Source organism: Quercus suber, unplaced genomic scaffold, assembly GCF_002906115.3.
Source record: "Quercus suber isolate HL8 unplaced genomic scaffold, Cork oak 2.0 scaffold_555, whole genome shotgun sequence".
Lineage (NCBI taxonomy): Eukaryota > Viridiplantae > Streptophyta > Magnoliopsida > Fagales > Fagaceae > Quercus > Quercus suber.
This window is the reverse complement of record NW_027070003.1, coordinates 221,772-234,907: the sequence shown is the minus strand read 5'-3', so window position 1 is coordinate 234,907 and position 13,136 is coordinate 221,772. Positions and strand designations below refer to the sequence as shown.

The 13,136-nt window shown below is 38.8% G+C and overlaps 2 protein-coding genes and 1 pseudogene across 2 annotated transcripts; 1 reads left to right on the top strand and 2 right to left on the bottom strand.

Annotated features, from left to right (window-relative positions):
* Positions 1–6,537: 6,537 nt before the first annotated feature.
* On the bottom strand, positions 6,538–7,167 carry LOC136063679 (pentatricopeptide repeat-containing protein At1g20230-like). Its single transcript, XM_065764394.1, has one exon. The coding sequence runs from the start codon at positions 7,165–7,167 to the stop codon at positions 6,538–6,540; it is 630 nt and encodes a 209-aa protein (XP_065620466.1).
* Positions 7,168–8,060: 893 nt separating this feature from the next.
* LOC112039370 (flavonol synthase/flavanone 3-hydroxylase-like) lies at positions 8,061–10,232 on the top strand (annotated as a pseudogene).
* Positions 10,233–11,127: 895 nt separating this feature from the next.
* Positions 11,128–12,648, bottom strand: LOC112039358 (cytochrome P450 98A2-like). The gene has a single exon (XM_065764393.1). The coding sequence runs from the start codon at positions 12,646–12,648 to the stop codon at positions 11,128–11,130; it is 1,521 nt and encodes a 506-aa protein (XP_065620465.1).
* Between the last annotated feature and the right edge of the window lie 488 nt (positions 12,649–13,136).

Sequence of the window (13,136 nt, the reverse complement as noted above, 5' to 3'; positions counted from 1 at the left end):
ATTTATCAAATTTTATCAAAGCAAAAAGGAAAAAAAAATTTAACCTAATTGATTTGAACTATGAAAAACCAAACTATTAAAATTTGTTAATATTAATTACATCACAAATAATCATTCAAAACTAAAACATATCTCAATATTACAAATAATTAATCACAATATGTTTATATATATATATATATATATATACCACAACAACTAATAAGTTTATATACCTAAGGTTTTGAAGGGTATATTAGTAAAATAACAGTTAAATGGGTAAAACGAGTTTTGTGAGTTGGACATAAACACAACATATTTGTTAAATGAGCCAGTTGTGTCAACTCATATATAACACTCTTGTTAAGCCTAACCCATAACCTGCTAACTTTGGGTAGTGTCATGTTTTCGGGTCATGTCGGATTTTGTTGCTCCTACTTGTTAACTCAATATTTGTAAAATTTATTGCAAAAAATGTTGTGTCAGTAGCATTACTCTTAGTCAATATGTTTGGTGACAAACGGACATTCGATGGAGGCAAAATGATTTGACTGCTAGTGAGCTAGGAAAATTATCAACTTTATAAAAGTGATGGTGGTGCAAGAGTTGCAACAGTGGCGGCGCCACATTCAGTCTAGGATGTTACCAGGAACATCCTAACTTGAAAAAAAAAATTATATATAATGTAGGGTTTGTTTTTGTAAGGTTCCCCCAACAATACATTTTTAGAGAGTGGGTCGAAGGTTTAGGCCCTAACCGGCTGGCAACGGACTACAAGCACCTTTCTTTTATTGAAGGATGGTAAGCCCAATTTACAACTGAAGGTAGCCCATCGGCCCTCGTCCGAGGAGGTTCTCCCTCTTCAAATTATCATCGCCTAGGAGCAATTCTAAGTTCTTCTCCGTCAATGACTTCTCCCAAAAAATCCCCCCCTCTACTGAGTTCCTCTTTCTTATATCCTTCTCCTTTCTTTCCGCTGATCATCCATTGGCCTCTCCTCTGACCCTCCGTCCCATCAGCGGTCTTGTCCGTACTCGAGTGGCTCACTATGACCGATGTTGCCCTGCCAAGGGGTTACATCCCTATTAATGCGGCCAGGAGAGTTAGGTGAGTGTATTCAATGCAGAGGTGACAGTTCGCCCAGGGCTTGCCCCTTCCGCCGTACTTCTGTCACCGACGCGTGGCACTCGGCCCTTTCCTCCTCGAACAGCCAAGGGGTCTTCTTTGGTGGGGTGGTTCTTGTGTTCTCCCAGGGTCTAGGACGCCCGAAGGCGGGTCATCCTCAGATATGCTCCTCGGGGGCTGGTCTTCGCGCTTTCATCCTCGGACCCATCATGCATCCTCGGCGTGGGCCATTTGGGCTTGGCTTGGGGTGGGCCAAGGCTACCCGATTTTCTGGCCCCACAATAGCCCCTCAAAATCTTGCTGCACGCATCCTCGGGCGGGGAGAAGGATTTTGACATCCTCGGCCTTACCCCCCCCGTCAGTACTGGGGTCTATTCATCTACCCAAGGCACGTCGCTGACGTTTCAGAGCGCGTAACGTGCCCATCATTAAATTCAGGCGGCTCTGTGCTCCCCACGTCTAGTGAGGCGTTACCAATCGAACGGTAAAGGTTCGTTTCGCATTTATGGGCGGGAAAACCCGCATGGTTCCTCGATTTGGGGCATAAATATCCATACAAACCGCTTCTTCTTGTTCCTCATTTGTAATCAAGAATTCTCGTGCGTCCTTCCTTGAGTTCAGCCACACTCTCACTTGCATCTCCAGCACAAAAAGCCTGTCCGAGGAGCTCCTCCTCTTTTCAGTAAGTCACTCTATCCCTCTCTGAGCTCTCTCTCTTTACCCTTTCTTCTACTTCGCATGTTCTTTCTTAGTTCTTTTAGGTGTCAACTGGGATGGGTAGGTTTAAAAAATACGTCGATACTGAGGAGGCGATGGAGAAATTCATCACCGACTACAGGATTCCCGGCAATGTAGGTCTGAGACATTGTGAGGACGGGGATTGGCGCATACACAGACAGGAGGGCGAGGTGGTAATTCCCATTGTCGCCTTCCTTAAAGGGGGGATGACGATCCCCATGGGGCCGGTGATGAGAGACTACCTCACGTAATTCCGGTTGGCCCCCACCTAGTGTGGGATAAACGTCTTTAGGATTCTGGGCTGTGTGGACGCCCTGAACGAGAAGATGGGGCTGAGGTTGACCCACCACGACGTGAACTGGTGTTACAACCTTCAGCTTCTTAAGGGCAAGTCGTATTACCTAAACATGAGAGACGACAGGGTGCGGCTCATTCAGTGCCTCCCCGAGTCCAGCAAGGGGTTCAACGAGGATTTCCTCATCGTGTCAGGGGAGTGGCACGATGGCCTTCACTGCCCAACGACAGACGGGATACCAGGTGGGGCAGTGGGAAACAGGAGGGGTTTCAAGCTCTCGTCTTTTTTCTTCCCCCTTTTTTTTTTTACTAATGCGGTGGTGCTTTCCGTTTGCAGACCCGCACGCTTTTGAGCGTCACTTCCATTTGGTCAATCGGGAAGATTTGCAGAAGGTGCTGAGGGCATCGGTGTATGTAAACGAGGATGACAATCAGGTTCGGGCTGCCCACATAATTTTGGGGTATAAACCTGCCCAGAAATCGTTCCCGGTTCCAAAGCACATCATCCGAGCCAACGATCCTCGGCTCTTCCTACTCTCATATCATTTTATCTTATTTTGTTGTGCTTCTCCTCTATGTACTGTGGCTCTTGCCATGCGACTTTTATGGACTCATTATCGTAATGCGAATTTAATTTCCCTTCTCATCTACTTTGGGTTGTTTATTTGTGTGCATGCTATCTGCTTCCTTTCTTTCCTTTTTATTTGCATGAGTCGTATCTCGGCCAACTGTGCCAGGAACCACGATAATAGGGAGAGAACGTATGCATGGGCAACCCTCTTACGTCTCAAGGGCTAGGTGGGGCTTGATCTTTTCCTAACTTGGGATATTTTGTAGTTAGTCTCCCTGTAGGCCTGAGTCCGAGGACATGCAATGCCTTGGTTCTGTCTAACGCTTCCATTTCTCTGTAAGTATCTAGTTTCCTCATAGGTTTGAGTCCGAGGACCATGCAATACCTTGGTTCTGTCTAGTACCCAGATATAGCTGAGCGGTTAGTTTCCCCATAGGCTTGAGTCCGAGGACCATGCAATGCCTTGGTTCTGTCTAACGCTTNATTTTTCTTCTCTATAAATGCTACCCATATCAAGTATCCATAAACAATTGGATAATGTTTCCACCATGTGCAAACATGCACCTTCTACATCATGCTCATTCATAAACAAGTAAATAGAATATCATTGGTGTTTATCATTGGTGGTTTTTTTTTTTTTTTTTTCAAATTAAAATAATAAGACACTCATTACTATTACTTTTTTGCTACATTTTGTAAAATTTAAGAATGTCACCACTTAATCGCATTCTTTTTTCTTTCCCTTTTATTTTCTAATTTGGTTTTTGTGTGCAAAAAGCATGTCTTCAGAAGGCTAAGGTAGAGAGCCTGCAAATGGGAGTAGAAGGCAGACACAGGCAGCTATCACATTTAAGATGCCATAAAAACAAACCATTCGTTCAAGTTTCTGAAGGGACCACCTGACTTTATTATATTAACTCTGCCCATGATGTTCTGATGTTAAGTACTAAAAAATAATTCAACTCAAATGACATATCTGCCAGGACAACTGTAGAAATATCAATCAGTTCATGGAAGGTAGAACCTCTTCCAATTTTATATTTATTGGGGGAGGGGGAGTATGGAAGGCACTTCATCACCCGACCATTATTTGAAGCAGCAAAGATAAATGAGGTGCAGTGGTGGTTGTTCCAATGCTTTCTTAGGAAATAAATTCTTTTATTTACTTGAAAGGTTTATATTTGTCACACTTATGTGTGGTGACTATGTATAGCTGTATTCTTGATGACATGACTCTTATAAGTACTGACATTTTTGTCACTAATACCAAAGATATTCCAGATATTACGATATCATTTTCAAAGATATGAGTTAATGGAGTAGATGAGGCATCATTACAGATATGCTAGAATAGTATTTTGGTGCAACTTGATCACATGATGTTATATCAGATACAATCTCAAGAGCATCAAATCAGGAAATACTCTAGTGTCCAGATTTGCTAATGCAACTTGTTAAAGCAGAATTCATTCATCATTGAAAGTGTGTGTTCATGCCTCCAAGTATGTGCTTTAAATGTGCATGTAAGGTAGAAAATTGATGAACTTTGGTAACAATAACATGTAAATTGTCTCCCAAGTTCTTAGAAATATAAAATTCAATAGACAATGGTGACCTCCTATCATCTGCAACTTTTACTCCAACAAACAGCCAACGGTTTCTTGAATGGTAATCTACAGCTTTCTAGCACCATCTGAGCAGATTAAAAATAAATAAAGACAAAAGGGAAAATGAAAATAAGTAACAAACAATTTTGCATAGATTCTAAAGTTATTGTTGCTGGATAGCCATATAATTACAAGCAGAGAGGATTCTTTTCGCACATCCATCCATTAAGAACCTAGATCCAATAATAGTACAGTCCCTTGTGCAACTAAAACCCTCCAATCAGAACCTACGTCACTATCAATTACAGTGCAGAAGGGTTTCCTAGCCTTTATACTGCAAGCAGATAATTATTGAACTTGTCACATAATGTGTAATGTAGAATTTTATACTTAAGCTTCAATACTTGTCACACAATGTTCTGCAAAGGCCTTTCTTGTCCTTTAGAAAACTAGGTATTTACCATGCAGACGCATCTTTAAACATTGAGATGATGAAATCATGGCTTAATATCTCAACCTCAAATTAATAATAATAATAATAATAATAAAATATCACATGTGCCAAATTTTTTGTTATTTTTTACAGTTTTTCTTTTCCCTTTTTAAATGATAATTGCTTATTAAGCATCCACCAAAGAATTGCACTACATGTGGATAAAATGGTTTTAAAGGTGTGAATATGAATTTACTTAAGTAAACAGCATCAACATTAACAAGCCTTAATCACGAATTTTTGGGGTTGACTATGGATCCTTAATAGAAAATAATTGGCATTAACTTCACTTCTAGTTTCATCAACTAATTAAATCATATCATCTGCAAAAGGCACCAAGAAACTTTCTCTTGAATCAATTTAGTGAGCTCATCCATCACTAGTACTAAGAGATATGACCTTAATGCTAATCTTGATGCAAACTCAATTAAGTAAAATATATATTCAAATATATATTGTAAGGTCCGTTTTTATAAGGTTCCCCCAACAATACATTTTTAGAGAGTGGGTCGAAGGTTTAGGCCCTAACCGGCTGGCAACGGACTACAAGCACCTCTCTTTTATTGAAGGATGGTAAGCCCAATTTACAACTGAGGGTAGCCCCTCGGCCCTCGTCCGAGGAGGTTCTCCCTCTTCAAACTATCATCGTCTAGGAGCTATTCTAAGTTCTTCTCCGTCAATGACCCTCTCCCCCTCCTAAGTTCTTCCATCTCTCTTATATCCTTCTCCTTTCTTTTTGCTAATCATCCATTGGCCTCCTCTCTGACCCTCCGTCTCATCAGCGGTCTTGTCCATACTCAAGTGGCTCACCATGATCGATGTTGCCCTACCAAGGGGTTACATCCCCATTAATGCGGCCAGGAGAGTTATGTGAGCGTATTCAATGCAGAAGTGACAGTTCGCCCAGGGTTTGCCCCCTCCGCCGTACTTCTGTCACCGACGCGTGGCACTCGGCCCTTTCCTCCTCGGACAGCCAAGGAGTCTTCTTTGGTGGGGTGGTCCTTGTGTTCTCCCGGGGTCTCGGACTTCTGAGGACGGTATGCTCCTCGGGGGCTGATCTTCGCGCTTTCATCCTCGGACCCATCATGCACCCTCGGCGTGGGCCATTTGGGCCTGGCTTGGAGTGGGCCAAGGCTGCCTGATTTTCTGGCCCCACATATATATATATATATATATATTTCAGGTTAAACACCATAAATAATTTATACAACGTTATTGAGGCTGCTTTTGCACTGTAATATAAGAAAGAAAGTGACAATCAAAATAATTTGAGTATTTGCTGCATATCCAAGATGTAAATTACATACTTTTAATCAGTATAGCCTTTAATCCTGATGAACCCTTGACATCATGACTCAACTTCGTATAATTGTTACTTATTTTGAAAACCCCTAGCTGAGGTGAAGATTCTAAGCTCAATATATACTGTATGTACAGGCAATCCTCAGGTACATGAAGGTGGCAGGCTGACAGCTTTAGTTCTCATCGTTGAAAGATGATTAAATACATACACTGAAGTGGCAATCACTTATTCTTCTCAACAAATCTCCTAATGTGATGAATGTAAAACTCCCACATCTTAATAATACCAAATATCACACGACCTCTTGGATAGAATTCAAGCAACTTTGAATCAACATATTTTTTTGAAAGAAAAAATGGGGAGCAAAAGGAGGAAAGAAAAAGCCCCCAAGAGATGATGTTTCTATTCCTTCAAACTCAAACTCCAGTCACCAGTAATCACCGCAGGAACACAAACCATTAGTAAACCGGTGAAATCTATTGATATCTCTTACAATAATCTCTCTCTCAAATATCTCTGACGCTAACTTTATGACTGTATGACAATCTCCACAAGTCCTCAGATTCTTCTTTATCCTAATTGGAGCCCCAACTGGAAGGGCCAGTAGCCCAAATGCAAGGGCTAGTTTCTCACTGTGATGCCATAAGTTATGCTCTTTGTACCCTTCTACACTGTTAATTGCAAACTGTGTCTCAGGTTCATAACCTTTCTTCTTCACCAACTCCTCCAACTTCTTCAACATCCCATATATCTCATCTGTCCTAGGATGTGACCTGTCATGCACTGTAAACACAAAGGTAGCGTTCTTAACATCAATCCAGCTACATCCAGGTTCCTTTCTTACCCCATTGACACTCATCATCCTTCTAATCTCATCTGCTTCCTTCAACATCCCATTACGTGCATACATATTAGACAGCAGCACGTAATTCCCTGGATTTTCCGGTTCCAACTCAAAAAGAATCTCTGCAACCTCTCTTCCCATTTTAACATTGCCATAATTCCTACAAGCCCCAAGCAAAGCTCCCCAAACTGATGAGTCTGGTTTGATTGGCATTGACTCAATAAACCTCTTAGCTTCATCCAATCGACCAGCACGACTAAAAAAAAAAAAAAATTGAAAACCAAAGTTAAAAGGTCAGAATGACTACATGTCATTCATCACTTTTTTGACTTTCATAGCAAATGTCAGACTCACTTGCTCACACACGTAACAAGTTCACTATTCTTTTCTTTTTTTTTTTTTCTTTTTTTTTCTTTTTTTCCCTTAAATCTATAACCACATATTACCATCTACCCTTAACCTCAAGGCCTCAAAATTTTTAAATTTTACTCCTCCCCAGTCCTAAGCTTTCTTTCAACACTTTTTCGATAATGTAGTAAACTTCATCTCAGCAGCTCCCTCTCAAATCTCAAGTCTTTCTCTTTCTCAAGATAAGTTTTTGATGGTCTTTCACTCTTTCTTTACATTTTATTCCAGTCAAAGCCCAAAGCACAGATTTCTTATACATATCATTCAATAGAAGTATTTCTTTTATTTTATTTTCACCACAAATTTTTCCCAATTTTACTTTAGTGCAAATCTAAGAAGTTTGATCTATTTTATTCTAGTTTTTCTTCATATTCTTCTTCGGATTCAAGAACCGATTTAACCATAACAATTTTCGGTTTTTTTTGTTTTTTCCGGTTTAACCGGCGGTTTCCGGTTTTTCCCAATTTTTTTTCTTTCTATTTTCGGTTTTAATAATAACCAGACCGAATTGGTGTCCGGTTCCCGGTTAAACCGGCCGATCCGGTCCAATTTTTAAAACAATGATTGTAATAGAGCAAACCCACCAAGAAAAAAAAAACCCAACATCAATCCTAAACAACAAATTACAAACCCAATCTAAAGAAAAGAACAAGGTAAAACAAACCCACAGATTCTAAAAATATTTAAAAAAAAAAAAAAAAATCAAAACCCAATATACTCGATTACAAGTTGTCAAAACAAATAAAAAAGCTCAAATTTAAAAAAAATTTACCATTCTTTTTTCTCATTCTTGCCCTGCTTTTTTTCTCTTGCTCTCCGCCTCTCCTGTGCTTTCTCTCCACTCCCACTGTTTGATTCTGCAGAACTGTAGCAAAACATAATTATCAAGTAAAACAGAATTTGCAGAAATGGTTAGCTCAGTCATTCCCACTGTTGATCTCTCTCCTTTCTTTAGAGATGGGGATCATCAGGGTGACAAGAACAAGGCCATGGAGGCAATTGGTCAAGCCTGTTCTGAGTATGGCTTCTTCCAGATTGTGAACCACATGGTGTGCCCCATGATCTAATGAGCCAAGCCCTTCACCTCTCCAAGACATTCTTTGAGTACCCTGATGAGCAAAAGCTCAAGTCTAGTCCTGGGTCTGAAGCACCACTTCCTGCAGGTTACAGTAGGCAGCCTAAACACTCGCAGGACAAGAATGAGTACTTGCTACTGTTTCCACCCCAGTCCAACTTCAATGTGTACCCCAAAAACCCACCTGAATTCAGGTGTGTCTAAGACTATTTGCATCACTGACAAACTGAATCACACACCAAGAATAAATTTTTTGATAATATTGATTACTGAATGTTATCACTTATCAGTTGCAAGATTTTGGATTAGGTTTTATCCTTACTGTGAAATTTTCTCATTTATTTATTTATTTATTCTTAATAATACTTATCAGTAATTAGAAAAAGGAACTACAGATAAAGGGAACTAGTGCCATCTAATCTAGGCTCCCTAGTAAAAGATTAGGGATGGAGAAGATGAGAATAATATTTCCCAAAAAGCTAAGCTTGTCATTTGAAATAGATTGAGGATATATAATAATATCTTATTGTTATCATTTTTGTTTGTTAATATTATTTGTTAACGTTAGTCCAGAACTCTTCTAGCAACTAACTACTTCGCAGGTGTGTAATTTCCCATCCCACAAACATTAGGAAATGACAGGAATACTAGATATACTGGTTAGAAGGTTTGGACTTTGGACCAAAGATTTCATTGGGCTTTGGAAACCACTAGATCAAATAACCCATTATTTGTTTGTATGTTCAGGCAACTATTTGTTAACTACAAATATAGACAACATGTATGAGAAATAATAACATGATAGAATTGTTCATTACTTATTAAATATATTGATTTTGACAGGGAAGTATTTGAAGAGATTTTCTCCCACTTAACCAGAACTGGTATACTTGTGGAGAGCATCTTAAATAAGTGCTTGGGTCTCCCTCCAAACTTCCTCAAGGAATACAATCATGATAGGAGCTGGGATTTCATGACGGCTTTACATTACTTACCGGCAACTAAAATTGAGAATAATGGTCTCTCCGAACATGAAGACGGGAATTTGATCACTTTTGTGTTTCAAGATGAAGCAGGAGGCCTAGAAGTTTGCAAAAATGGAGAATGGATTCCGGTAACGCCTGCAGAGGCCACAATCGTTGTCAATGTAGGCGATGTCATTCAGGTATAGTCCAACATTCACATTTTCATTAGTTCTCAGAGTAATCATAAAATAGGTTTCAAATCCTATCGTATCTATATATTATATAAGAAGGACATGACTTCAATCATAAGGTAATTAGAATTTATTTGTACTTCTATAATATTCCCACTAACAACATGTTGAAATAAATTTTTAAAAAATTATATGCTTTGTTTTTTTGAAACTTTTGGAGAAGGTGTTGAGCAACAACAAATTTAAGAGTGCAACTCATAGAGTAGTGAGAACTGAAGGAAGAAGCCGATACTCGTATGCCTTTTTCTATAACCTGCAAGGAGACAAGTGGGTTGAACCATTATCACAGTTCACCAAAGAGATTGGAGAGCCACCCAAGTACAGAGGATTCCTTTACAAGGAGTACCAGCAGTTGAGGATGAGAAACAAGACCCATCCACCTTCCAGACCTGAAGATGTAGTTCACATTACTCACTATGCGATATCCACCACCTAGAACCTAATGCATTAGGATTCTCTCCATTTCAAATGGATGTATTTTATGCTTCAAATTAAAGTATGCTTGTGTTGTGTGGTTGTGGAATGATCTAGATTTGGTTAATGTGAGCAAGGTGCATTAATAGATTTTTTTTCTGTCTTGATTGTGTCTTGTTAACTAAGCAAAGTGGGCGATACTTTTCCTTTCCCAATATGAGAGACTCTTGAACCAAAGAATATATTAATGCATTTTGGTTGATAAATAAAAAAGATTATACTAACGAGTGCCCTTAAGGCAATGGTTAACAATCCATTTTTGGGAAATTTTGACACAACTTTTATGAAAAATGAAAAAAAAAAAAAAAAACTGTTAAAAAATTAATTGTTTTTTTTTTCTCCCATAAAAACTTTTTTTAAATGGATTGTTAATCATTACCTTAAGGACATTCCTTAGAATTTCCCAAATAAAAAAGTTATCTACTCATTGATGAACTATAAATAAAAAGTTACATCCTTGATGAGGATAGAGTTTTCTATCATATTAAATAAATAAAACGAGTGCCCTCAGAGTATTGATTAATAATTCATTTTAGGAAAATTTTGACACAACTTTTATGAAAAATGAAAGAAATTGTCAAAACATTAATTGTTTTTTTTTTTTTTTTCCATAAAAACTTTCTTTAAATGAATTATTAACTAATGCTTTAAGGGCATTTGTTAGCATTTTCCATAAATAAAACTAAACCAAACCAAAACAATTAGAAATTTGAGACACTTTCTAAGGATTAGTAAATTGTTAACGCGGCTCAGTGTTTATTATACACATCTTATTACACAATTTTACACATGCTTAAAAATCACAACTTTAGTGAATTTCAAATGTGCGTAATACTCCAGTATTATTTCCTAGTTAATTAATATGAATGAATTGAAATTTGTGAAGCATTTCGTTTCTGAAAGAGATGACAACATGAAACGATGAACGTGCTTGTACAAGTTTATGAACAAAGCATGATTCGTATCCCAATTCCCAATACCCAAAATTACATATCCCTAGTCACACACACCCTTCACGCTTGTACAAGTTTGGTGATAGCCTAATACGAGGAATAGCTTGCAATGATGTCCTCATGTAAGTGACCAATCCTGGGCTCTCAAACATGTCAATTTCCTCTAATTGGACCCCTCCAGGAGGGTCCCAATGGAAATGATGCAATAGGTGACCCAATATGGACATGACCAAATTCATGCTAAGTTGTGCGGCAGGACACATACGCCTCCCAGCACCAAAGGGTAGCAACCTAAAATCATGACCCTTTATATCAACATCTTCTTCAAGGAACCTTTCAGGCCTAAATTCTAATGGGTCTTTCCAAACCTTTGGGTCACGACCAATGGCCCAAACGTTGACTTGAACATGAGAACCCTTTGGAATGTCATAGCCACCAATCTTGACATTGGCATCAGCCAAATGGGGTAGCATCAATGGTGTTGGAGGGTGCAACCTTAGGGCCTCCTTGGCAATACATTGCAAGTAAGTGAGACTTGACAAGTCCGATTCAGTCATCACGCGGTTGGGCCCAATTACGTGGTCTAGCTCGTCTTGGGCCTTTTGTTGGACCCTCGGGTTCTTGATCAACTCGGCCATGGCCCATTCAGCTACTATACCAACAGTGTCTATGCCTGCTATGATCATGTCCCAAAGTAGTCCCATTATGGTATCCTCACTAAGATCATCTCTTTCTCTAAGAGTAAGCAATGTATCCACAAAATGTTGATTGGCATTACCACTTTTATTGCATGATTGTATGTGCTTTTCCATGATGGTCCTAGTGAATGCATCTCTGTGTGCCAAATGCTTGGCAATTTCTCCTTTTTTAAGCCATGAAATCCATCCTAGCCACTTTATTGAATGAGCTATAATAAGTGATTGACCAACCTTCTTTTCCTGTTCCACAATTGCCTTAAATTCCAATCCATGCTGGTCCATGACACCCTCATTCTCAAACTTCTCTCCAAATACTAGTCTTGTAATATTGTTGAATGCCACTGACCCCAAATACTTCCTAACCATTAGACTTTTCCCATAACCTTCAGGATTGGTGCAATCCTTAAAAATGGATTCAACCATATCTCTAACTTCATCTTCTCTAATGGGCCTAAGAGCTTCAATGCTCTTGGGAGAGAAGAGCTCCATGGTACAAACTTTCCTTACCTTTACATAGTGGGGGCCATAATCAGCCCAAATAAGATCCTTACCATCTTTGACAACCTTAGCAGTTAGACTTCTCCTGGGCCTACTTGCTAATTGGTGATCATTATCTTTGAGAACTTCTTTTGCCAATTTTGAGTTTAACACAACTATGCTCAAATCTGAACCATACCACACAGACATGATTGGACCATAAATTTGTGACCAATCACTGAAATTGCGGCACCCAACTGGCTTGATGTGAGCAAGGTTTCCTAGGATGGGCCATGGATATGGACCTGGTGGGAGCTTGAAGCTTATCCCTTTATAGAGTTTGAAAACAAGGAAGATCAAGGTGATTGATACAAGTAGAAGAGGGAGAGACATTATGAAAACAAAAAAAGTTGTGAAAAGCTTAGTTTTATGATGGTTGAAGAAATGGTCATAAGGGGATTTATATAGATAGTGATATCAATATTTTGTTTATGTTTTTCTTGCACAAGCATACAATTCATGCCAAACTCAAGACCCTGGATTGAGGAATAAACGCATGAAAATAATGCATTCATGATCTTTACATGTTTAATATTTTAAAAGACATGAATATGTGGAGGCTTCCATTGCCCAACTGTTTTCTCAAAATTCTCTTAGTAGAGGCAACACGGTTTTGGTAAAATATTATTATTTAAGAAATTTTTTTGGCTCTTTACTTCCTTTCGTAACAATTGAGAAATATGGAGTGGTGAAAACGTTTTAGAAATTGACCATGCATCACAATTTTTTTTTTAAAAAAAAATCATGCAATTGTTCTCATACTGAAATGTTTAATATTTTTGCAAGATTCTTATTTGTTTAGAAGCCCAAAAGAAGTCATG

Coding starts and splice junctions, on each gene's coding strand:
- LOC112039358 (XM_065764393.1), bottom strand. CDS start 12,648: ATGTCTCTCCCTCTTCTACTTGTATCAATCACCTTGATCTTCCTTGTT.
- LOC136063679 (XM_065764394.1), bottom strand. CDS start 7,167: ATGCCAATCAAACCAGACTCATCAGTTTGGGGAGCTTTGCTTGGGGCT.